At 46.1% G+C, this 27033-nt stretch overlaps 1 protein-coding gene across 1 annotated transcript; it reads right to left on the bottom strand.

The window, feature by feature from the left end:
- Nucleotides 1-192: 192 nt before the first annotated feature.
- On the bottom strand, nucleotides 193-27033 carry LOC119466135 (uncharacterized). The gene is made up of 5 exons (XM_037726625.2): nucleotides 26893-27033; nucleotides 21736-21874; nucleotides 18909-19042; nucleotides 14620-14725; nucleotides 193-423 (listed from the first exon to the last, which is right to left on the bottom strand). The coding sequence occupies exons 1-5, from the start codon at nucleotides 26963-26965 to the stop codon at nucleotides 201-203; spliced, it is 675 nt and encodes a 224-aa protein (XP_037582553.1). The 5' UTR covers nucleotides 26966-27033; the 3' UTR covers nucleotides 193-200.

Below are 27033 nucleotides of genomic sequence, written 5' to 3'. Positions count from 1 at the left end.
CCAGCCCAGCCAATCAGCCCTTAAGCAGCAGCCGAAATGGACAATCCACGGCGTTGACACTTAGGGAATAATCCTGCCCACCACCACCTCCTGGTTAAAGAGAAGACGTTCAGGCAGGCCTTTGCAAGACTAGGTCCACCCGTAGCATATCTGCGTGTTGAAAAAAAAAACTACGCAGGTTATGAAGTAATAGCTCTTTATTATGACTTCGCTGTCACCCACCCCGTGAGCATGAGCCCCAGCGCGCCGAAGACGAAGGCGTGGGGAGCTGCGACAGCTGCACTTCCGCTGGCGATGGCGTCGCAGAGAAACATGTTCGACACGGCGGCAAAGTATTTCTTGAAGAGCGGCTTCTCCTGTTCGTACGAGTGCTTGCACTCCTTGACGCCCTCGTCGACGCACCTGAGCGACCCCTGGGTGAACCTGTGGAGAAGTGAAGTAGGATCAACTCATTAGACAGTGCTCTAGGTTTTTAAGGTTTTCGAAGAGTCTAACTCATCCTACTTCGAAATTCATCTTAAGTATCGTAACAGCGCAAACAATACAGGGACAAAAGGAAGGAAAGACGACAACACGGCGCTGACTCTCAACTGATATTTTATTGAAGGATCGTCTAATATATATACAAAAAATTTCAAAGAACCATGACTTGCGCAAGACACAGTGATACATCAAGACCGTGGCGACAAACTAGGCATTATCAAAAGTTGCAGAAGTAATGGAATTCCTTGTCATGAAGAGCGATCGATGGTTCACTGATGCATCCCGTGCCTCTAATCGTTATATTGTATGCCTCAGCGATTTCTCTTGTCAACTGGTTAGTGTGTTTAAAGATGATAGAAGTCTTGTCAAAAAGGGGGCGACACCCGCATGAGTTACAATGTACCGGAAGATGACGTGGTTCAACCCCTTGAAGAGAGAGCTCATGCTCTCTAAGTCGTACGTTTACACAGCGTTTTGTTTGGCCCACATACTCATTACCACAAGATAACGGTATTGCATACACAACGTGTTTAACAGAAATGTTTTCTCCCAATCGCAAGTAAGATATTACGTGCATCCGAATGACGAAAAAAAAAATAGATGGGGAGCATGAAGAAAAACAATTAAAGCTGCAGTTTGTGACACCCAATGAGTCGGTTTTTCTACTACCAAACTACCAATTCAATGTTTTGCAAGCAGTATGTGGTTCTTCTGAACTAACGATCATATTGGTGTGAAAAACGGCCACAGGTTGTTTGGAAAGCACTTTTAGTCCACACAAGGCTCGTGATATGCCTTATGCAAAATGCTCCAAAGCTACAGCATTGTGAGCTAATGTCAGCGTGATGCGACGCATGGGAATTTCTGAAATACCAGGGGGAGCCATGTTTGCGTGGGAGCACAAAGTCGAGAAATTACGTATAGTTAGCATTGATAACACTGAACTTTTTATAATAGTTTTGCATTTTGCCTTTGTCGATGTCGAATATTTCCTGTAAAACAATGTGATTCGTACAGGGATCACCTGACTAGAAAGACAAGAGGAACTGAGGACGAAATAAAGCGAACAGTCAGCAAAAGCGCTATGACAAGTTTAGCCCTTGCGTGGCCACTCTTAGCTATGAGCTTAAAGGGGTTCCCGAAACGGTTTTCGTCGTGCGCCTAGACACAGAGGGCGTCTGTCGCCGAGTGATTTCTCACAAGAATTTCGGGTCAGCGCGATTTACTGACACAGGTTACAGGTACGAGTGGTTAAGCGTTACCCTAACCTGAAGCCGCGGCGCGTTGCCCATCAACTTTTACACGGGGCGGCCATACAAGCGGTGACGCAAGTGTTGTCTACTTCCGGTTGATTTGAACTGAGTGTGTTCCCGCGTCTCTTTCCTGCGTAGTTTTACTCGTTAAGCCTGGCCTAACGGAGCGAAATTTGAAGACGAACTGCGCGCGGCAGATGGAGATGCGGCGACACAATAGATACGAACAATTTGTTCACTGTCTTTCTTGCTTTTATTCTTTAATGCTACATGAAGCGAAAAGAGGTGGATGCCGCCACGGGCGCTCACAGCAATGCTGCGAGCATACCGGGTGTTCAAAATTAAGCTTTACGGAATTTTTAAAAATCACCTGTGGCCGGCAGCATAATTCTTATAGTTGAGCTGGTTTTTTCGAAGAGGCGGACATTAGTAGCACGCGAAATCGAAACACATATTCAAATAATTTTTAAAAATTGACTATTGAACTTCTTAGTTAATTACTTTACGACACATATTGCAATTTACGAATTGTAGCCGGTGAGTTTGCAAGACGCATCCACTTGAAGTGAATTTCCGGAATTTCCAGAATAAGAATTGTGCTACCTGCCAGCAGGCGATTTCGAAAAATTGCGTAAGATTAACTTAAAAATAAACACCCTGTATATGCAATGTGCAAATACAAAGTAGCTGTTCCCGCTATTATTTCGGTTTATTTCGCCTAGTGGCATGAAAATATATAATTATACTTACGTTTACGATTGTATCTGTATTAAGCTTGTAATATTTCTTTGTAGCCTTCAACCGCAAAAGAAAGTTCTGCCGCTATGGTGTGAATGTGGTGAAATGGGCTATTTATTATATTTTCGCTACGCTAGAATAACAAACACTTTAAAAAAATTACGGCTAAAAAAGAAAAAAATAGTACATAGACATCAAACCGACACTTTCTGTGTGGAAAGCGGAGACGGTATAGCACTACACCACAGTTTTTTTTTCCAACATGACTACAAGCCTAAATAGGTGTTTTTGATCACAGATCACACTCAGTTTATTTGTGTTAAAACACAGAATATTCGCATCACGTCTTCATCACCGTCAATCATCTTATACACATCACGTACTTTCACAACAATTTCCACAAAGTATTCATGCACAGATCGGCCTTCAACATAACATGTGGTGCCTATATGCGAACCGATTACGACAGACTGGATGCAGCCCAACTAAAAAAAATGATGTCCATCTGTAGAAAATCACGTACAGGTGGCCAAAAACAAATGTCATGCGGATTGAGGGATAGGTCTATCTATAAAGTTATCTGCAATATATCCTAAAAGAAAATGTATTATTTCAATATTCGAAAAAATGTTCAATAGTTTCAGTTTTGCTGCACAGAAAGCGCCTGCTTCCCCATGGCACATAAATCCCTCTTTCTTCTAACCACGTTTTAACAGGCAAGGTTCCGGTGTGAAGCTTGATGAAAAGGCATTAACGCTCGCCGGTATCCACTTCTCTTTAACCCTTTTAAGCATGTCTTTCTTACGCCCTTCATGAAACACTGACCGATACGATGGTGCAGGGATAATAATAATATATATTTCCCAATAAGATACTCCCTGAGACGCGTTTTTTTTTTTTTTTTTTTACATTGGAAAGGTACTCAAACGAACATTTAGCCCTGAGGAGTCGATAGGACGACACAACTTCGCTCAAGAACCGTGAAATTGTGTAGCGTGCGCCAATGGCTGAAGAGACAAAAAAATTAGGCATGGCATCCGTTAGCATGGTTTAAAAAAACATGATCACAGAAAGGGTATCATTCGTCTCTTATCAATATGAAGAATGATAAAACTTGCTGAAAAAACGAGAGACACAATGAAAAATCTCCATTCTCGATGAAACAAATGTGTCCTCGTTTGAAGAAAACGAGTAGCAGCGCAAACAACGGCAGGGGACTGAGACAGACTCGGTCACGTCCCGTTGTTTGCGCAGTCAGTCGTTTTCTTCAGACATGTACCAACCGGCCCCCGTTAGCACCTTATTGTCCTTGTTCGCTCCCACTCAGAGCATCAGATAAACGTGGCAAATATACCGTGAAAACTTTGAATGAGTTTACGTGTACAATACAGTGCCTACAGAAGGTACATAATTTTCGCAACGAGAAAGTATGACCCAAGATGCCGGCTTTCTGACGGACGTTCTGACACATTGTAAAGCACGTTCAATTGCCTTCGCATCGCTGTTTCTTCAAGATCTTGGTTTGGCAAATTATTTCCTGCTATCATTCTGGGCAAATTATTCACAAAAGTTGACTTTCTGACAAATGCGGAACCTGCTGTTACCGCTAAAAGCTCCTTTCTTTTCAAAACTGCGGGTAATCGCTGTGTTGACCAATGAGGTTGGTGTTGACATTGACGTGCAGCGCTCGCGTCTTCTACAACATGTAGTTGCTAAAGTTTACTCCCTGAATACACCTGCAGTGCAAGACTGACGTAATACAGCGCTGGTACCATTCATGCTTCTGCCACCAAAGAGCACATATCACTGCTCCCATTTTCATGTGAGAACCTCTGCGCGTCCCATCGGCTCCCCATTTCCGCAACAGACGATCCACATTCCCAGGCGGACGTGGGCCATTGGTTTGAAGAAACGTCTAGATTTATTGTATTTGTGTACTTATTTTATGGGTACACAAATTACTTTGCATACGTATGCAATTGAGAATAAGCTTAATGGAGCGGCATATTTCAAGCAGTCCCGATGACGTAACCTGGGTAGCCAATCGGCTCGCTCACCCAAGTGACATCACTCCCCCACGCTATGTAGCATTGGGAAGGCGTGGCTGAAAACACAGGGGCGCGGCGCCGCTGTCTTCCGTAGCAATGCACATTTTTGAAACCTTGTAATAAATTACACGCGTCAGGCAGAGTGCTTAAATGTGTCTCTTAATGAGCTGAAGGACCTGCGTTACCGACTCAGCACCTCTGTACTCAATCGTCGAAATCGTTTCAAGGTCCCCGTACCTTTGCTGAACATAGTGTTTCCTGTGTACCATTTTCTTATGATGAACATGAGTAATTAAAGTGCAACTGCGCTCACGTGTATTTAGGTATGTATTCCTCTCGGTGTTTTTCGAATTAAGTGACAAGTGATGCGACATATTTTGTATTTTTGCACTATTCGGTCACTTCTATGTAACGTGTATTGTTTTTCCGGCATCAGTTTTGTTTCCGTTTGCCGTACTGCAAAAAATAATGTTATAGAATCTATGCACGCTTTGAATTTATGTGTTTTGTATGCATATTGTTTTGTTATTTTGATATTTTATGCACGTATTGTACGCAGGTATGCGTGTATATAAGTTGTGTTTATGCCCAAATTTGTAAGCTTCGTGCTTCGGTTTTCTTTTTCAAACTTACCAAATTTTGAAAATTTGAAATATTGAGGCCCTAAATGAAAATTTCGCTCCAACAGTCGCTATAGTTTAACTTTCTCTCTCAAGTACAACAAATTTCATTAACATCGGCCCCCTGGTTATCTCCAAAAAGCGTTTCTGCGTTTTACATGTATTTGAATAGGTGGCATCGGAGTTGGGCCCGAGCTCAATCTTCCTCTTTATAAAAACACTTTATTATCATCATCAAGCGAGGCGAGACCGGAACCTACCTATATCTAAAGCAAGGTGCCCGAGTTGAGCCAAAGAATGCTTAAAAATTAAATGATGCACATCAAAAAAAAAAATCACCGCCCCTTCAACTCCCTGAAGATGGTCGAACAGCGAAGCTGTGTTGGTTACACTGAGTGTTACGAGTGTTAGCATGTGCATGTGTTGCACGTGATGCAATTGCGTAACACAAGTAAACACAGATCTAAACCAGGAACTTATATTAAAACGTTGCGAGTCGAGAAGAGGCAGCCATTTCCGACGCTACTCGACGAGTGTCCAGTTCTCTGGTCAAAACATGCCGAGCCATCGCCGCAGAGGCATCGGCTGCAGTCACGGACACCACACCACGCGCGTTTGGCGCGAAAGCGGGAAACGCGGACGGCGTCGGCAGCAGCTCCGCGCGTTATCCGAAAGGACGCACCGCACAGAAACGCCTTCTCTATCACATCTCCTCCTCGCGCCCAGCGCGGACTCTCATTTGTCGCCTTCTCCCCTAGCGCGCCTCATCTCCTCTGCTGGTCACGTGACCTGCCCTCCCCCGGCGTGGCTCTCATCCTCTCCTGGCCATGTGACCTGCGTGACGCCAGACAGACGGCGAAGGCTCGACTAAAAAAAAGTTGCAGTGGCTTAGCTCGGCTATGCCAGGATATACGTAGCGTTAGCAAAGGTTCAGCTGATTATTCTTAGCTTATTCTTAAGATTATTCTTAAGATAAGATTATTCTTATGAGTCAAGCTTCTCCGTTCTTCTGCGCTGTTGAGCAGCATTTGCGCTCTCCTTCTCCATGGCTATACCACACTGGCAAACGCCAGTCAGAAGCGCAGCGGCTCCAGCGCAGTGTCAGACGGCGACTGCACAGCGAGCGCGCGCCGGCGCCAGTGCGTCTACCACGGCTACGACGTCACTCCTCTGGAATGCGCAGACCGGCGGCGGAGTGCGCGAGAGGTGCCGGCTCCGGTGGCTCCGGTGCGCAAGCCGTGTGACATCACTGATCCTTGCGCATGCGCAGCACGGCTCTTGATGTGCCGCGCGAAACGGGCTTGGCTAGGCCAGTGTAGCTAACGCTACAAAACAGCTCCGCTGTTAAAAGTTTCGTCCCTCTCTCTCACTCGTCAACGCGGACGCTGTCGCTTGTGACGTTGCGCCTGTGGTCAAAGACGCAGACGCTGCCGTTTGAGACGCCGCGCGTATAGTCGCAGACGCTACACGGGGTTCCAAACGGGTACTTGAGGAAACGGTGCTCGAAGTATTTGTTGGCTAGCACATATGGGTAGCCACGGTGGTAAAGGGAGCCCCAGCCATAACACGTACATAGTGTTAAATGGGGCCACAAATAACAACCTCCCAAACAGGGAATTTTTTTTATTTCGAAAGTTCGCCCAACGGCATAAAGTACTAAATATGCTAAATGCGTTATTCGATTGCAACCGGGGTTGGGTCTTACCATAACCTTAAGGCTCTAAATATATTTTCGGAAGCCCACTCAATGCGCCTTCTACTAGATGAGCGGAAAGGAACCCATTTACTGGTACACGAACGTTCTAATCGCACCGCGATGGTTTCTTAAATAATTTTGTTCGCTATCACCTGGAGATTACACAGCTTGCGTCGGCGATCAAAGAGGGGCGCTAAAAGGCGTATGCTGCGAATGAAATGAATTACCAATGGAGATCAATTTTAAAAGTTGTGAGCAATTTTAAAGAAATATTCTGAGAAAAGCTGTGTGCAAGGCCACGGAGTGTCTTAAGGTTGCGTACAGTGACACGCAGACAACGCGACGTAGGCAACTTCGACTCCATTGAGAAGCCGTGTTAAATACTCCCGCGGTCACATGCCGTTGAATATTTCCCCGCCCTTCCCTTTTACGAACGTGATGATGATGATCATCATCAGCCTATATTTATGTCTACTGCAGGATGAAGGCCTCTCCCTGTGATCTCCAATTACTCCTGCCTTGCGCTAGCTGATTCCAACTTGCGCCTGCAAATTTATTAACTTCATCATCCCACCTGGTTTTCTGCATTCCTCGACTGCGCTTCCCTTCTCTTGGTATCCATTCTGTAACTCTAATGGTCCACCGGTTATCCATCCTACGTATTACATGACCTGCCCAGCTCCATTTTTTTTTTCGCTTAATGTCAACTAGAATATCGGCTATCCCCGTTTGTTCTCTGATCCACATCGCTCTCATCCTGTCTCTTAACGTTAGTCCTAAGATTTTTCGTTCCATCGCTCTTTATGCGGTCCTTAACTTGTTCTAGAGCTTCTTTGTTAACCTCAAAGTTTCTGCCCCATATGTTAGCACCGGTAGAATGCAATGATTGTACACTTTTCTTTTCAACGACAGTGGTAGGCTCCCAGTCAGGATTTGTCAATGCCTGCCGTATGCGCTCCACCCCAATTTTATTCTTCTGTAAATGTCTTTCTCATGATCAGGGTCCCCTGTGAGTAATTCACCTAGATAAACGTACTCCTTTACAGACTCTATAGGCTGACTGGCGATCCTGAATTCTTGTTTTCTTGCCAGGCTATTTAATATTATCTTTGTCTTCTGCATGTTAATCCTCAACCCCACTCTTACACTTTCTCGGTTATGGTCCTCAATCATTAGCCGTAATTCGTCCCCATTGTTGCTGAATAGGACAATGTCATCTGCAAACCGAAGCTTGCTGATACATTCTGCCATTTATTCTCACTCATAAGCCTTCCCTGTCTAAGAGAGAGAGAGAGAGAGAAAAGCTAAAGGAAAGACAGGGAGGTTAACCAGAGGTTATCTCCGGTTGGCTACCCTGTACCGGGGGAGGGGTAAAGGGATGCGAAAGGAGAGAGAGAGAAAAATAAGTGAAAATAAAGAATAAACAAAAAGGAAGGAAACAAAAGAAAATCACAGACGCACACAAAACAGAACTGTTTCTGTGGGCCAGTTTCCAAGGATCTATCGTCGCTGAGAGAGCTGCTCTCTGCGGGTTGAAAGGAGGGCACTCACAAAGAAGGTGTGCGATTGTTTCGTTGCACCCGCAGGATTCACAAAGTGGGCTATTGGCCATTTCGATACGAAAGGAGTACGCATTTGAAAATGCTACTCCAAGCCATAGACGGATTAGAAGTGTGCAGTCCCGTCGTGGAAGGTTGAATGGAATACGAAGCTGTAAATTAGGGTCCAGGGCATGAAGGCGTGCACTTGTGAAATCGGAGGAATTCCCTGTCTAAGAGCTTGAATACTTCTAAGCATGCAGTGAATAGCGTTGGTGAGATTGTGTCTGCTTGCCTGACCCCTTTCTTGATAGGTATCTTTCTACTTCTCCTGTCGAGAACCAAGGTTGCTGTGCAATCCTTGTATATATTTGCCAAGATATTCACGTATGCCTCCTGTACTCCTTTATTACGCAGTGCCTCTATGACTGCTGATATCTCTACTGAATCAAATGCCTTTTCATAATCTATGAGAGCCATATAGAGATGTTGATTGTACTCTACAGATTTCTCTATTACCTGATTGATGACATCAATATGATCCATCGTAGAATATCCCTTCCTGAAGCCAGCCTGTTCTTTTGGTTGGATGAAGTCCACTGTTGCCCTGATTCTATTCGAAATTATCTTGGTGAATATTTTATACCATACTGAAAGCAAGCTAACGGGCCTATAATTCTTCAATTCTTTAACGTCGTCCTTCTTATGAATGAGTATAATGTTGGCGTTCTTCCAGCTTTCTGGTACATTTGAAGTCGTGAGGCATTGCGTATAAAGGGCCGCAAGCTTTTCAAGCATGATATCTCCTCCATCTTTTATTAAATCGAATGTTATTCCATCTTCTCCAGCAGCTTTTCCCCTGGTCATGTCTTGCAGGGCCCTTCTAACTTCATTGCTAGTTATAGAAGGAGCCTCTGTATCCTGTTCATCACTACTTCGAATGAAAGCAGCTTGGCTGCTCTGGGTACTGCATAGGTCAGTATAGAATTCTTCCGCTGTTTTTACTATGTCATCGAAATTGCTGATGATATTACCCTGCTTATCTTTCAGAGCATAAATTTTGCCTTGTCCTGTGTCAAGTTTTCTTTTCACTGATTTCATGCTGTGTCCATATTTTACTGCTTCCTCTATCTTTTCCACGTTATAATTTCGGATATCCCTTACTTTCTATTTATTGATCACTTTCAACAGTTCAGCGAATTCCATCTGATCTCTCGAGTTTGACACTTTCATCTTTTGCCGTTTCTTTATTAGGTCCTTTGTTACTTGGGAGAGCTTACCTTCTGGTTGCTTTGGTGCCTTACTTCCCACTTGAATTTCTGCTTCTGAAATCAGCCTAGTTGCGGTTTCATTCATTGCCTCTATGTTATCTTTATCTTCCTTTTCCAAAGCTGCATATTTGTTTGCGAGAACCAGCCTGAATTGGTCTGCTTTTACCCTTACTGCGTCTAGGTTGGCCTGTTTCTTCTTGACTAATTTTATTCTTTCTTCAAATTGAGGGAAATCCTAGACCTCACCAACCTATGGTCACTGCACTTTACCTTACCTAACATTTCTACATCCTGAACTATGCTGGGGTCGGCAGAGAGTATGAAATCTGCATCATTCCGTGTTTCTCCATTAGGGCTTTTCCAGGTCCACTTCATGCTTCTGCGCTTCCTGGAGAAGGTATTCATTATTTGGAGCCTATCCCTTTCCGCAAATTCTACCCACATCTCTCCTCTAGTGTTCCTAAAATCAACGCCGTAGTTGCCAATTTCTTCCTCACCAGCCTGCCTTTTCCCCCCTTTTGCATTGAAGTTGCCCATTACTACAGTTTACAGAGTTTGCACCTTGCTCATTGCTAATTCAACATCTTCATAAATATGTTCTATTTCTTTATCATTGTGACTGGAGCTGGGGGCGTAGGCTTGTACTACCTTCATTCTATACCTCCTATTAAGCTTTATTACGATGACTGATACCCTCTCATTAATGCTGTATAATTGATCAACGTTGCCGCTATGTCCTGATGGACTAGAAATCCTACCACGAATTCTCTCTTATCTGAAAGACCTCTGTAGCAGATGACGTGGCCGATAGTCAGCACTGTATAAGCCTCACCAGTTTTTCTATCTTCACTAAGGCCACTAATATCCCAAGCAATACCTGATAATTCTTCAAATAGCCTTGCTAAACTAGCCTCACTCGATAGGGTGCGAGTGTTGAACGTTGCCAGGTTCAGTTTCCAGTGGCGGCCTGTCCGGATCCAGAAATTCTTAGCACCTTGTGCAGCGTCGCAGGTCTGACCGCCGCCTTGGTCAGGTGCTCCACAACCGCTGGGGACTGAGAGCCATGGGTAAATTGTAGGAGTCATGAAGAGGTAGTGGCCGAATACTGCACTAGGAAGGCAATTCCTGTTCTGGTGAGGGAGGGACTTTGTTGAAGCTTAGTGGGCCTTCCTAATTTGGTTGCACCTTGACTAGTATAGCTCGACTAGCTCTCGGCGATATTTTTTGCCCGTGTCAGGCGCCACTCCATGCCTGAAAATGTAGTGGACTGGAGGAGGATTCGAACTTACGACCTTCAGATTACTACACTTCTCGAGCAAAAAGAAAATTTATCGAACAAAACTGTACACGTCTATGAATAAAACACCAAAAATCCTCCAACTTAACTGCAGAATGACCTTAAATAAATGATAATTGAAATGTCATAAGCAGCACAAACGTCATGAACTGTCCGTTCGTACTCTGCATTCGTTATGAACGCACGTAATAGTGCCACTGAGAGCCTCGCTGACTTCACATATGGTCTTTCAAATCTCAAGGACACTTAGGTGTCTCTGCCTGGATGAATGCGAAAGCATTTAGATGGCCTCGTTCGCGTACTCGCGTGGACGTCCAAACGAGCCAGGCGCAGCTACTGAATGAGATGGCGAAGGTTCGTCCGTCGGAGCGCGCGACAGCACGCGTCGATATCCCCTCAAATCACCTCACCAACTGGCAGCGCCACGACGCGCGGCGCGATATTAGACCGGCAACCGTCGTGGTCTGTCTCTGTGATCACGTGACTTGTTCGTCCATCGGAACTACTTCTCCCTCTTTGTCGGAAGCGTACGTGGCGTCGTGTGCACTTCGAAGTATCATCTGGCGAGCGCTCAGCCTCTGTGATCACGTGACTATTTGTACCATCTGCGGCCACACCGCCGGATTTTCCGCTTCATGAGCGATATACAATGCTTTCGCATTAATATAAGAATTCTCAAAAGAAAGCTTTCTTTGACTGTTGCCCCTCACTTTCAGTGATGCTTTCTGGCGGTATAATTTGGGGATGCATGACTGGCGGGTAGAGGCGGTCAGGCAACGAATCCACATACACACGAAAAATGTAATAGAGAAGTGAGAGAAACCTAGCACGGATAAACATCTTCATCTCTAGGAGACACGACATGCCCTCATCAAGAGATGGAAAAGAAATAAGCTCAATCGGGAACTACGCTCACGCATCAATAAGCTCAACGAGAAGGTCATCCACTACACTGAACACCTCACTCGTGAGCATTGCTACGACACGTGCAGCAAGCTCAACGACACACTCAATGCGAGCTCCAGGCGGAGCCTCATCCGATCACTCATTGATCCAACGCAGACAAAGACGAAAACATCCCATAAGCTTCGCAAGCTGCTAGAAACATTTTCGAATACTGACTAATTATTCAACGAGCTTAGAGCAACACACATTGCGGATCCAACAAAACCACAGTATGCAGACTACAAAAGGCCAGAGCCATAAAATGAGGGTCTCATCAGCCCTATCACACCGTCAGATTACAGCGTGTCTTAGTATAAGGAAAGCCGAATAAAGCGCCAGGACCATGCCAAATTGCGACAACACAACTTCGAAACCTTATAGAAGCCGACCATGCATTCTTACTTAAGCAAATGAACAATGTAGTGGGCATGGTCAGCTTGTCAGAAGAATGGAAGGCAGCCAGCATCATTTTCATTCCGAAGTGTGGGAAGCCCCGAGCCATAGCGAATCTGCGTCTGATATCGCTAACATCATGCGTAGATAAGCTGATGGAGCGTATCGTGCTTAACAGACGTCTCAGTCACCTTGAGAAAATCCGATACCTACCCGATAATTTCAATGGATACTGGCATCACTTATCCACTCTAGACATCATGCTGCAGCTCCACGAAGAAATCACGAAGGAGCCAAGCAGCGCTCATCTTATAACCATGCTTGCTGTTGACCTCAAAAAAAGCTTTTGATTATGTTAATCACGATGCTATGCTGCAAAAGCTCGAAGGCTACTGGCTGCGGGGCCAATATTATCGTTATATCAGGGGCTTCCTACCGAGTCGCACTTACACGCCACGAGTGGGCGACACCACCTCACAAAAAGTATCCCCATTCACAGCGAGGTATCCCGCAGGGTTCAGTCATTTCGCTCGCACTCTTGCCATATGCGTGGTCCAAAGAGCGTTACGGAGACATCCCCCGCATCAAATATGCGATCTACGCAGATGGCATCGCCATCTATATCAAGAGGGGCTCACCAGGACACATCCAAGAAATTATTTCTGGGGTATTACGTGCCAAAACCAGTTCTGATTATGAAGCACGCCGTACTGGAGGGCTCCGGATTAATTTTGACCGCCTGTGGTTCTTTAACGTGCACTACAACGCATGCACACGGGCGTTTTTGCATTTCGCCTCCATCGAAATGCGGTCGTCGCGGCCGGGATTCGATGCCGCGATCTCGTGCTCAGCAATAAAATACTCGCTTTCCATATACAGAAAGATGGCGGTCCGGCTACGATGATGTAGCACCTGCTCAGGAAAACACAAGTGCTGCACATGATGCATAGGGTCTCCAGCCAAACCAATGGAGTGAAGGAGGCGGATATGCTGCAAATGCGAAATACACTAATTATGTCACGCCTGCGGCACCACCTGCCCTATACCGATCTCCGCCAGCAAGATATCAATCGCCTTGATGCTCCCACCCGGAAGGTGACAAAGCTGGCCATCGGCATTCCGTTTAGTGTCATCACTAAGCTCCTCCTTGTCATGGGTTCCCACTACACGGTGGCGGAACTAGTCAGTCTTCATCGCCGTCGCCAAGAGCTCCATTTGCAGCACATATGTAAAGGCACACACATCCTCCATGGCATCAGTTATGAACCACGAACTTCGCCTATTGTAGACACGCGCCCAATACCCACGAAACTACGCGAACTCCTAACCATAGCTCCACTGTCACGCCACATGAATCCCCAACGAGACAAGGAGAGGCGGCGCCAGCGGGTCGTCTACTTCAAGAGGTAACGGCAAGGCACGCTGACGGTATCTACATCTACGATGATGTAAGCATTGGGGCACAAGGCTCCACTATAGCAGTCGTGAATAACAACCTCCAAAGTGTAAAGACGGCGGTACTCCCAGAAACAGATCGGACCGTAGCCGAGCTGACAGCTATCGTAAATGCGATCAAATATATTCCCCCTAGCAACTGCGCTTACCCAAGAATCATATTTACTGACTCCATGGCGGCTTGCAGGAAATTGTTGAACAACGATGTCCCGGCCCACATCTCCACACTTATGCAAGAGCACCTGCGCAGCGCTTTTGAAATCGTCTGGGTACCTGGCCATTACGGATGCCGGGCAAGAAAGAGCTAATCAGCTCGCCCGCGAGAATTTGAACCAGGCGCCCGACATTCCGCGACCATCCCAGACGACAAGATGGGCGGGCTCCCCTCTTTCTGCGGCCCTTATCAAGAGGCAAGGCGAAAGTTCCCCAAGCTCAGAAAGCGCTCACCCGTGAAGAGGATGTACTTAATCACCAAGCCCAGACTGAAGCACCTCCTCCGCGGGCTTTACCTGAGGATCCCCCACCATGCCAACACTTTGGCGAACATCCAAGCACATCCCATATCCTCTAGTTTTGTGCACCACGCCCACCTCCCCTTTCTGCTTCCGTAAACCTTTCCCCTAAACCACATGCCGTGCGGCTGACAGAAGCCACCAGTGACTTTAACCAGCGCCGACGACTAACGGCACCTTGCGGCGCTTATCAGTGCTGCACTCAAGAATGCGCAAGCGATGCTCTGGACGGAAGGCCTTTTCACCACCTACCTCAACAAGAAAATAAAGTTATTTCTTTCTCTCTATAAGCTGGAACGTGCTATAGTGAGACACTCAAAGTGAAGATAACCTTTAGCTAACGCAGTTAAATGAAAAGTACTGCACTTACTTGCACCAGTATTCCCGAGGGTTCGTTCCAGGTTCCGGCTTGTTCGGGCTGTCCACGCACTTGTGCATGCGGTCGTTGTTCAAGCAGCTCGAGATCCTCACCAGAGCTGGGATATTTTGCAACAGAAAAGAAAAATTTTTCATTTAGCATCATCATCAGCCTATATTTGTGTCCACTGCATGACGAAGGCCTCTCCCTGCGATCTCCAATTACCCCTGTCTTGCGCTAGCGGATTCCCATGCACTTGCCCCTGCAAATTTCCTAACTTCATCACACCACCTAGTTTTCTGCTGTCCTCGACTGCGCTTCTCTTCTCTTGGCTAACTCATTGGCGTTAACAACCTCAGAGTGCACATTGATTCCCTCTTTATCTCGTATGCTCTGGCAATGCCCTGCGTTACACAGCTCATCGCTTACCACTCTAACGGACTGGGAGGCAGCCCTTAAGAGCGGCGACCTCTCAGAGCAACTACGGGCTGTCCAGAGGGCCTGTGACAGGGCGGAGGACCACGATCTTCTGACCCTGACATGGGTGCGGCCCGCGACGGCTACGGAGACTCCCTGAAAAGGGAGGTAACCTAAAGCGGTTCCTCAGGACCACCAATAAAGTTCTTTGTCTGTCTGTCTGTCCCTTCTCTTGGTGCCCATTCTGTAACTCTAATGGTCCACCGGTTAGCCATCAGATTACGACAGTGGTCCCCGCTATCGTTGTGCTTTCAGTGTAACTTGTTTTTTCGGTCACAACTTCGCTCAATAAAGCGTTAAATTCGTGACTCACAGCTTTGTTAATGTCTGGTTCTTCACCGTCACGACAACGTGGCATTATTGTTGTGCTGTACAGCAACTGAAATTGTTACAGAACAACGCGCAAATTGATCAACAGACATAGGACACAATGTTCTATTTCCGTTTGTATATATCTGGAGATCTTGAGAGAGAGATAGGAAGAGAAAAAATGTATGGAAAGGCAGATATTTCAATAAGAGGTAGTTTCTGGCTGGCTACATTGCACTGAGAAGAGGGGTGGGGTGAAAGGGGTAGAGATTCTCTCGAATTTTTGGGAGTGCAGGGATAATGCAGATGCAGTGCAGTAACTGTCTCTCAATAAAGGACACCTCACCCACATTGAACAAGGTTAGGGGAATTCAAGAAAGGATAAAGGGATGAAGGGATAGAACAAGAAAGACAGGAAGTTAGCCTTCAGTTGACGTTGTTTTTTTATACATGTCTACGAAGAATTTCAATAAATCTGCTACGTTCTCGTGTTTGTTTTGTTGGTTTTTTTTTTTTTTTTATCTCTCTCAGTTGCAGTTTAATTAGCCCGTGGTATTAAGCAACGCTACGTGCTTACTCATCTTTGTTTTCGTAACTCACATAAAGGCAATTTACAAGGCTTAGATAATGCAGGGATAACACGGGAAATGCGGGAGAGGGAAATTCAAGAAGATGAGCAACACGCGAACAAAGTGAAAGCAGGAGTCAATGTTTCGACAAGTGGACTTGTTTTTTTTTTTTTTCAAGGCTTAGCTAACATAAACAAACACCAAAGAAAATGGCTTGCGGGATAGCCACCGCCATAGCTAAATTGGTAGAGCATCGCACGCATCACGCAGTGGTTGTGGGTTGAGCTCTCCCTGGTGACAAGTTCTCCTACTACTTTCATAACGCTTTTCCGCATTATTCCTACGGCTTCAATTAAAAAGCATCTCTAATCTGTCGCATAAAAAAGACGAGTCAACAGCGTTTGACATCGAATTAAGGCAAGCCTTTTTTGGCTGCATTATAGACCACGTGGTTTGTTCTCTAGACTGCACTACCTTCCGGATTGGCTGACAGTTTAGACTGCACTATCTCCCGGATCGACCCATATACTTTGTCGAAGCAAGCAACTTTCCAGCTTTTGGTTTTAGGCACACGCAGTTACAACGAGGGCATGTGAACCTAATTGCATTATTTTTATGCTAATTACGCATTAACACTACTTCGTACATTACTCTACGATAACTTGATGCGCCTTTTTTGTTCCAAGATTTATTTTGAAGGCCTTTTTGGTATCCTACGTGCACTGGACGACCTCGAATTTTCCTATTTTGACGAAAGTGATTAGGAAGTGGCTGCCAGATGCCCAGATCTCACGAACCCGAAATCGATTTGAAGTCGTCAGAGAAGACCGTGTCTTAAAAACACGCACAACTACAGAAGCGAAATCTTGCCAAGTTGGTATGCATTCATCTCGAGGACCAAGCGCCCACAGACAAGACAAACACCGGCGCTTTGTCACCGGTGGTGTCTGTATTTTCTTGCATCGTCCCTGGTCTCTTGGGGCTTGGTACTCAAGCTGAACGCGCAGTTAATTGCCAATGCACTTTCTTTGACTTCGTAGTTTGATGACTCGATGTGGTTGCTGCTAATAGAAAGCCAATTCCCCCTGTTCCTATCCTGAGTGAACCTCGTTTCCAGTCTCATGTAGTACAAGATGAGAGATTCCATGCAGTGCACGTGCTCCTGACGAGGCACCCGGCTGAATGCACGTCGACAGGACGTGTCAAGGGGGCAGTTAACGAAGCTCATCACGGAATGAAAAACGAAGTAATGGAACAGCGAGAATGCCGTGGCAGAAGCAGGACATGATAGAGAAGCAGCCTCACGTAGAAATTTTCGTGGATGCCTGCGTGCTGATCCTGCCGAAGATTTTGAGCGCAATTTGTTGTGAAATGGAGCCCCGAAACACACCTGATGTACTTTAAACGCACTGTACAGAATATTGGAATCTTCGTACATGTAGCCCATGTTTTATTCCATCAACTATAACGTGTTTCGAGCTTCCCGATTACTTGCTTTCGCTGAAATTCGATAACAAGGAGGCATTCACTTTTGTACGCATCAGTCAATAATTATACACTTTGCATCTTTGCCTGCATAGTTTTCCCGAAAAAAAAAACACAAAAAAACGATGTCATGTAGGCACCTCGTCGTTGGAGGAAAGAGTTTGCGCATACACATTAACAGGTCGTGCTGCCTCTCTGAAACCTAAATGCTGGACGAACCAGGTAAACAACAATTCTAAATGTTTCATCAACCCACGCAGATCGAATTTCACGATATTGCCGAGATATATCACTGAAAAAGATGCAGGTGCAAGCGCTAAATCTCTTTCCCTAAATTCGTTAGAATGACCATTGGTGACATGTATAACACGTTTAATGTAATTTCCTAATGCCCTCTTGTGACATTTTGTGTACCTTTACTGCACCGGCAGTGTTCTTTTTTTTCATTTATAATGTGTCATTTTACAATGCGTCTTCTTATAATGTGTCTTTTATTGCGATAGCAATTATATGGACACCCCAAAGCAGATTTCTGCCGTCGGCGTCGCCGTCGCCGTCGCCGTGAGGTTCCGTATGACGTCAATGGAGATGAAATCGTCGTCGCGCGCCGAACGCTGTATGTGCGAGTGAAAGGGCGCGAGGGACGCGCGCTTTCACGTGGAGTGAACGCACGGCGGAGAACAAACGCGCGTTCTGCGCCGTGCTCCCTTAAGGGCTGCAGAAGTAGGCGTCTCTTTCCTCCTTTACAATCACCATATATGTAGAGCAAACGCGCCTTCTTCCGACGCGCGAAAGGCCGTGAGGGGGAGGGGGAAGGAAGGGAGGCGACGTTTAGCTGCGGCACCAAGTGCCTATTTATATCAGAGGCTCCGGCAACAGTCACCAACGCCGCACGCATTTTGTGCGAACGTGGGCAAAACGCCGACGGCGTCGACAACAGTTCTGCGTGTTGCCGGTGCTGCTGCATGTCCAAGTTTATACATCTGATAAAGCTACTATCATTACTCCATATAGCTCTCTACAAATTTGCTATCGCAAACTGCGACAGCTTTTCTTTTACCTCCGTGATGTGTGATACGTTTTTACGTTACACATGTTAAAAGAAGTAGCCGGCAACATCTGTTGGTGTTGACATGTCCTTATTTATTCTTGTTAATGAAAAAAATGAAGTCTGTATACTATACAGTCCTGTGCAGTGTTTTCATTAAGATGTTTTCTTCGGTTCCAATAATTGGTGTCCAAAACATGGCAGCCATGAAGTCACTGACCTTTTTCGACCACCAGCAGTACGGCAAAAGCATGGACCACAACATGGGTTTCTATTGCCCATGATTGATGGGAGTGGGGGGTGGGGTGGTATCGCCATTGGTGTGGGATGTGTACGTCTATTTTGCTGCACTAGTTCGTACATTTTGCCTTAGCCCTGTTGAAGGCGGCCGTTCGTAATGCAGCGCGCCTTACCTTGGAGAGATTGTGCCTTGCAAACGATGTCTCTGGTGGCCTTGTAACCCTCTTCAGCCCGCTCGAACTGGTCCCTGAAGCTTTTGGGGCAATGGGCAATGCTGAGCTGACAAGTTGACTCTGGCGCGAAGAAGCTGTTAAAGGCAACCAGGAAAGAGAGTCAGAAAAAAACTGCGTGCCGAAGGAATGAACTTCAGGGTTCATTACATATAGGGAAATTAGGTGAGGAGACCTATTGAGCTGAAAAGTTTTATGAAGGCGGGAGAGCTATCACATAAAGTCCGTGTTTGGCAGCCTGTAATTCCTGTCGTAAGATCCCTGTTTTACTGATTTCTGCTTCCCTGTCGATAGTTTTAACAAGGCAAATCGCTTGAAACACGTAAAATATTTTTCTTGCGTTTCTTGCTTACCATTCTTTGCTTTAGTGTTGTGAAAAATCAAAGCCCCTTTCTTAAAGAAATATGGTTGAACGCGAAGCTTCCTACCGTGCAAACTGAATCAAAGTCAAAGTCCAAAGCCAACGACTCCGCAACGAATCCAAGAAATGCTGAGCGACCCGATGCGATGCATATGTGATTTAATTGCTTGTTTAGAATTGTTTTTTTTAATGTTGAAGTTGAATGAAGACACATTTCGCTATGTTGCATAGCCTTTAGTTTGGGTCATATAGCCGTTGACTACACGTACACACTCACACTTTCACGGGCGACTGTACACCTGCACAGTATTGCTTTGTGATCGCTGTGGTAGACGGTCAGAGGCTCTGCCGTTGCCGATACACGGGATCGGCCTTACGGGCACGATCGTGCTCGCGCTTACGTTCGCGCGCGCAGCCTCTTCTGCCGTGCGCTGCACCCGCGGTTTGCTCATGGGGACGGCCGGGAATGCATTGCGTGACGCGTGTAATAGATATATACAATTCGTCTGGGTAGCGTGTCGTTGCAGTTCCCATTGTTCTTATTGGCACAACTGCAAATGTAAACTGTAGTGTTCTACGATACGTAATTACGTATGTCGTGCACCGTTGTTCTATTGTGCACACAGATGCGCAGATAGTCCGATTGTGTAAGTTGGCTTTCCTGCAGTGCGGTTTCGGCACTCACGGACGAATCAGTGAACGATAGAAAGCTTCGCTTTAAAAAAAGAGAGAAACAGTGCGGTGAATGCTATTAAAAAAAAGTGCTTGCGAACAGTTCACGAGTCATTACAGAGCTACCACAGCACAAAACACGTTTAATGCATACCACGTGTGTTGCAACAGCTGTAGGAAAAGTTTGCGCAAAATGGTAATCTTTCGTCACAAAAAACGAAGTAATTAAGTTCAATTCAGCTGTGTTATACGGGCCAAAACCACGGTAAGATTATGAAGCCCGCCGTAGTATCAGACTCCGGATTAACTTCAACCACCTGGGGTTCTTTAACGTGCTCCCAATGTACGACAAATGGGCGTTTTTGCATGTCGCGTCCATCGAAATGCGGCCGCCGCAGCCACGATTTGATGACGCGGCCTGGGGCTTACCAATGCAATGCCATAGCTACTACGCCGCCCCGGCTCGTAAAATAAAATTTTGGGAGGTTTGTACTGGCTAAAACTAGACAATCCCAGAGTATGCAAAGCGGTGAATTATACCGAAGTACACAAACGCTCCATTTACTTTTGCCGATGTGGAGTGCTCATTTTCAAGCCTGCATAAGCTTATACTGGGTGATAATAGACAAATCCTTGAACCCACGAACCAAAATTACAATCATCTGTTACTATTCTTCAAACTTTTACAAGGATTTGTAAACGCACATTATTCAACGCTCGCTTTCTTATTTGAAAATTTGCTCAAACACGAATTGAGCGTCTCTCGTCATCCATTGAGCAGCTTTTCTTGCGTACTTTGTGTTCTTCGTGCTTTCAACAATTGATGCGCCAATGTGAGCTAAAACGTTTGGCTAATAAATACAGTACCTGCTTATTGTGTCAGAACATGTCGGCTGCAGTAGGCAGACTAAAAATTAAAGTGGCCTCTTGGGTTCCCAACAATGCATTGTGAAGCGGTGGCTTGTAAAATGTTTTGGTTCCTGCCTTTCAGACCTCACAAGTGAACGCTGCGTCTGTTTTCATACCATAAAAATGGGCTTCACATATTTAATGCATAAAACAGATTGGTTTCGCCTACAATTTATACTGCCTATTTCGACTCCTATTGTGTCTATAATGTGGCTTAAGTGCCTGTTTCAGGCGTCTAAAACCCAAATCTGACACTTTTTTTCTGTGTGGAATGAAATTACCTGCGAAAGAAACGGACTCAGTTTGCACCAAGGGCTGTCAAAACATTGAAATATTCTACGTCTAATTATCATACACGAAACAACACACAGAATACCGACGCATGTAATTTGCTTCACTATTGTATGCAAAATGTCATCCGCCGCATACCTGCAGGCAGAAAGGTACGAAGTCTCGTTGTAGCTCCCATCCGCGTTTGGGAGCAGTTCTTGTCCGAAACAGCAACACAACCCGCCGCGGTGGCTCAGTCAGCTAAGGCGTTGCGCTGCTGAGCACGAGATCGCGGGATCGAATACCGCCCGCGGCGGCCACATTTCGATGGAGGCGAAATGCAAAAAGGCCCGTGTGCTTGCGTTGTAGTGCACGTTAAAGAACCCCAGGTGGTCAAAATTAACGCGGAGCCCTCCACTGCGAAGTGCCTCATAATCAGAACTGGTTTTGGCACGCAAAACTCCAGAAAGAAGAAGAAGAAGAACGAAACAACACACAGAATACTGACGCATGTAATTTGCTTCACTATTGTAATGCAAAATCTCATCCTCCGCATACCTGCAGGCAGAAAGGTAAGAAGTCTCGTTGTAACTCCCATCCGCGTTTGGGAGCAGTTCTTGTCGAAACAGCACCGAGCTATACTCCCGGTAGCAGATGAACACGTGACCCGCATTGCACACTCCAGGCTCTGGTGGACCTACGCAAAAAACAAGTGTTCAGCCTTTCTAATTTACCCCCAAGTTAACCTACACACTTCGACTTTTGTGAACGCCTGCACTTGGAACGCCTTTTCTTTACCTGTTCCTCTCCTTTCTGTCACCTGTTCCCACCCCAGTGCAGGGTAGCAAACCGGAAACTCGCCTCTGGTTAACCTCCCTGCCTTTCCTTTCTCTCTATATCTCGATATTTGCCTGCACAGACCCGACATTCTCCCATTCCCGCTGTTCTTCACATGGTCAAATTACGCCATAGTGTTTGAATTCTACAACGGCGGCACTTTTAGCCTATCAGAGAGGCCGTAGCAGTCGTCTGAACCAATCATAGCTGACAAGATGGCGAATATAACAGTATGGCAGAATTTGACAATGTCTGCCCAGTATATCAGTGCCCCCCCCCCCCCCCCATAGCTCGGTCAGATGCACCTCCGGCACGTCGAACACAGTCGTCCATTCAAAACAACGGTTGCGTATGCGAGAGAGAGCGCACGCGGCGTGAATGATCGAAAGCGCACTAGATTGCGTACCTTCATGATACGGGGACGGATATCGAGTGCTCGCGCAGGATGACAGGGTGTAGCCGCTGGAGCGCGAAGAGTTTACGGATCTCCGCGCGAGCGGTTCAACAGCGGTGTTTGAGGCTGGCGGCTCATTCATTAAGCTAGCTGTGCGCAGTTCCGGCTGATCGGCGAGCTCTGTTTTTAGGCAGGTGGCGCAGTTCCACGACTCTATCTATAGAAGACATAGACCACATAATTTTACTGGAGGTCACCGGTGGCAACAGCCCTCAATATTATCTTGTATGAAGTGAAGAATATTGTCGCTATTTGGAGAAACAGAGTGCGCTGCTCATGCAAAAAGAAGATGATTGATGGCTTCCACTGTGTCCTGCCATTGTCGGTTCGCTTGCTGCAACTGTGTCTGTTTTATAAAATGTGTACTGATTACAAATGCCCCATTTTATGTAGGTTACCGCGTGACATTATTATACGTGCAACATTCGTGAGGAACCACCTCAAAAATTGAGTGTTTTCAGTGACTCCAGGGCACATGCATATTTCTGCCTCTCTGCCTTACGCCATGGACCCTACGAACAACTATAGTTATAGAAATCTGTCAGAAGGGAATCGGTCTTGGCATGTTCGTGACTCATCGTTGCAGAGGATACATAGCGTAGTAAGTAAAAATGACAGGCCGAGACAGGACAAGCGCTGAACTGTCATTGTACATACTGCGCTGTGTGCCCTGTGTAACGATATAGAAATCCGAGAGCTCCTACATCGCCTCGTAAAGCAAGGACAGGACGTCACATTTCAGTGGCCCCTTAGACACTGTGGCGTAATGGGCAACGAACATGCTGACGAAACCTGCTCTACCTGCTTATGCTTACGAAGAGGGCGCTGTTGTTGTTGTTAGAACGTTTATTAAAATAATCATAAAAAGTTTCCGCCCTCAGGAAATGAATCCATCAGGGCCGAGGGAGGGGTAAAAGAGGAGGTTCAAATATTAGTCATCATTTTTTACTCTTGTAAAAATTGTAGTAACGACTGGAATATGAGGCGCCGTGCATGAACGAATCCCGCTGTCAAGAACAGATGCAGCAGTGAAACTTCGAGCGCTTGCGAATATTGCCGCACAATCCTTGTGGAACACACCTAGTTTCCAGCACACACCTCTGCATCGACTGGAACCCTATCAGGTTTCTAATCTTATATCTTGGCTATCTGTATTTTCTAACGTACTGCTGTGGTACTCCCTATTTATTGTTTATATAAATTCTTGACAGGAGCTCCCCCTGCAGCCTCGTGATATGGGACCTCTATCTGTAAATTTACCTTTTTTTTTCTATTCGTGAAATAAACGTTTATTTATTTATTTATTTATTTATTTATTTATTTATTTATTTATTTATTTATTTATTTATTTATTTATTTATTTATTTATTTATTTATTTATTTATTTATTTATTTATTTATTTATTTATTTATTGCGTCCTCCACCTGGACTATTCCGACCAGAGACAACAGTGCTTTGCCGATTGTCATTGCTGGGCGTCGCTCTTACAAAGTGTCTTGGTTTCCGCATCAAAAGGGATGACGGTGTTGCGCGTGACCACTGTGGTAGCGAGTAAACTACCGAACACGATTTTTGGCATTGTCCTCGGTATACAACGGACCCAGGCAGTCACTCGCCACTGCGCTGGCCCGTATTGACGACCGGCCGCTTTCGGAGCAGACACTCCTCGAACACCGGCCTATACAGTCGTCCCACCATAAGTCGGTCAAGGCACTCTCGAAGTTTTTACGTTCGAATGGCCTATTGGAGAGGCTATATTAGACGTCATCCATCTCGATGTTTGCTTTCGAACGCGGTACCCTGATCACAGCAGCGCTGTGAATGACTAGACCACGCAAGTTGGTGGGAAAATGTTAGATACACAGGTAGAAAGACAGGCTGCCAGGCAGATAGACAGCACGCGAAAAGTGTCCTGAAGTACCCTAATAACGCTAATCGCAATAAAATGATAATGCACTAAAAGAAGGACACGTGTCCGGCCGTCTCAATGTCCCCAATCACTGCACAGGCGCAACTTTTTTTGTTTTTGCTGCAAGTAACGGATCACTTTTACTGCCGCATTCACGTTTTCGCTATCTACGATCTAATTACGCCATCGACAGACACATATACCTCCGCAAACTATGAATTGATCACCAGCTTCGGGACAACATGCGGTGAATGCTTGTTCCTTCGAAGCTGGGAGGTTGTGGATTCAAACACCTTGTGGTGTATATTGTGAACCCACTACCGGTGAAAACGTGATTACGCGCAGCTGTACTTCGCGTATCTGTGTGGAGAGCATAACTATGCACGGTGAACTAGGCCTGGACCTCATCGGTATGGTGGAGCCTGTTCAACACTGCGTCACTTTGATTCCGGCTGCAGAGTCGAATCTCGGCAGAACGTGCGTGGCATTCGGGTAGGAGAGACTTGGGGTGGAAACAGGTGTTAAGGGTATAGTGCTGCGGAAACGACAAAGCCTGTGTCGAGAAAAGCACGCGTTTAAATTCACGGCTTGCTGCTGAAGCTGCAACGTCGGGCGCAACAGCAAAATAATTTGGCTCGCTGGTTCTCCCAAGCCCCGCCAGCGGCACACAAGCGAAGTTTATACGCAACCGGATCAAACGCATTCTGTTATGCCGGTTCAGCAAATGAAGAATTGCGACCTTATCTTTTAATGCGTTATCATTCTTATGGTCCTTCACACCCTTCCTATGTATGTATGTATGTATGTATGTATGTATGTATGTATGTATGTATGTATGTATGTATGTATGTTGTATGTTGTATGTATGTATGTATGTATGTATGTATGTATGTATGTATGTATGATGTATGTATGTATGTATGTATGTATGTATGTATGTATGTATGTATGTATGTATGTATGTGTGCACGTACAATCGGTCATACGGTCGAACGCACGAACAGTGAAAGGAAGCGGCTGTAATGAACCGTGGGCCGGATGAGGGGGGAAATTGTGGCGTTGGCATTACAGGTACGAGCGAACAAATTTTTTGGAGAAAGCTAAACATTGCGATGTGAACGGCGTGCAAGTAACAAACACTCGGCTGCTGGCCTGTTCGACTGCTGACTAGAATAAGCGTCGTGGAAAGATTACACGTCGGCGTAGCGAGATGTCTGCACAAATCCATTAGATGGCAGCCTGCGGCGGCGGCAGAGTCGTACAACATGCCCGTGTATACCGCAGGCAAAACATATCGGCCTGTTGTCCTGCGTGCGCCAAGTATTTCCAAAGGCGGGAGCAGAACGACTGAACGGGATGATGAACCGGTGGCAGCGGCCTTGGATGTATCGCAACGAGTGGTACACGAGTAGGCTGCGCGGCGACGGCTGCGTTAGTGTATAGCAGCGACAGGGTATACTGCTGATGCGGCATTCGTAGGGTCTCAGCAACTTGCTCTTCAATAAGCCGCCGGAGCGTAGGGGCGGGCTGTGTAGGAGGCAGTTGCGGTAGCGGTTGCTGTTGGCGCAGCTCAGCGAAGGATAGTCAAATCTCGCTGCCTCAACTCGTTGTAGCTTTGGCATGCACGATTTTATGAGCTCTGCTACGGTGCGCGGACTCATGGCCACCAATATTTGAAAATTTTCATGCGCTATGACCTTCAATAGGTGTTTCACCTTGTCATTTTAGGCATAAAATTTCCCTGTCCTTCTAAAAGTGAATGGGTGGCAGAATGCAAGCGCCTCTAACTTCACAACAAGATCCGCACTTCAGCCTGCCTGCCTTAGAGTTACCGATTTTTGACATTAGGTTGAAGGAATCAGGGAAACTAAGGACCTCGATTTTTAGTAACAGCCATGTATACTGCACCTATTTCATGAGACATATTCACAGGATTGCAGTCCGAATGTTTTAACGTTCGAAAGCCGGCATCTTTTACACTGTGTGTATACAGTGTGGGTGCAACTTGCATAGTACAGGATTTTATGCCTCAAGGTCTCTTATTGCCGAGGAACGGGCCTTGTGTGAAGGTCAAGCAAAACGTGAGCTTTACTCAAAGATTAAGCCCAAAAGGCCTAACTGCAATAAGCCTTCTTCTCCACGAATAATCAGCTGCGCAGTGATTTTCAGCGCGCGGGCAATACCGCGTGTCTCAGAAGTTTTCTTTTACTTTCCTTCAAGTTCACACGAATTGACTGACCGACGGGCACCAACATTCCGAAGAAACACTCGCGGCTGGGAGAAGCCGTATAGCTTATAACTGCAGATTACTTTAGACTACCTGGATCCGTACAACGTGCTACGCGTATTCCGGCCTTACGATGACCGTTAGATGCGACTGGGGATAGGACCTACGGCTACGAATTCATATTGCTGCGAAAGTAACAGACTGCTCTGTTAAGAAAAAAGAAATCTTTGGTGTCTGCTGTCGTCACACGATAAGGCATTCTACGAGTACGCTCGAGCACGACTCACCTTGAGCGAAAGCCAGTACGGCATGCAGCGCAAGGGCGCAGGCGAAGCGCGTTAGTGATGCGTACGATTCCATGGTTCAGATGCGACGACGGTCGTGCGCACACTTCGATACGTTCAGCGATACTATCACCCGGACGCGTC

The sequence above is a fragment of the Dermacentor silvarum genome, chromosome 10 (assembly GCF_013339745.2).
Source record: "Dermacentor silvarum isolate Dsil-2018 chromosome 10, BIME_Dsil_1.4, whole genome shotgun sequence".
Taxonomy (NCBI): domain Eukaryota; kingdom Metazoa; phylum Arthropoda; class Arachnida; order Ixodida; family Ixodidae; genus Dermacentor; species Dermacentor silvarum.
The sequence above is the reverse complement of the archived record's forward strand: the minus strand, read 5'-3'. Positions and strand labels throughout refer to the sequence as shown.

What these genes read in the sequence shown, in the direction of transcription:
- LOC119466135 (XM_037726625.2), bottom strand. Translation starts at nt 26,965, where the DNA reads ATGGAATCGTACGCATCACTAACGCGCTTCGCCTGCGCCCTTGCGCTG. An exon ending in CAAGGCACAATCTCTCCAAG is followed by an intron (nt 14,726 to 18,908) that starts GTAAGGCGCGCT and finishes AAAATATCCCAG; the next exon opens with CTCTGGTGAGGATCTCGAGC. An exon ending in CCTCGGGAATACTGGTGCAA is followed by an intron (nt 424 to 14,619) that starts GTAAGTGCAGTA and finishes ACTTCTCCACAG; the next exon opens with GTTCACCCAGGGGTCGCTCA.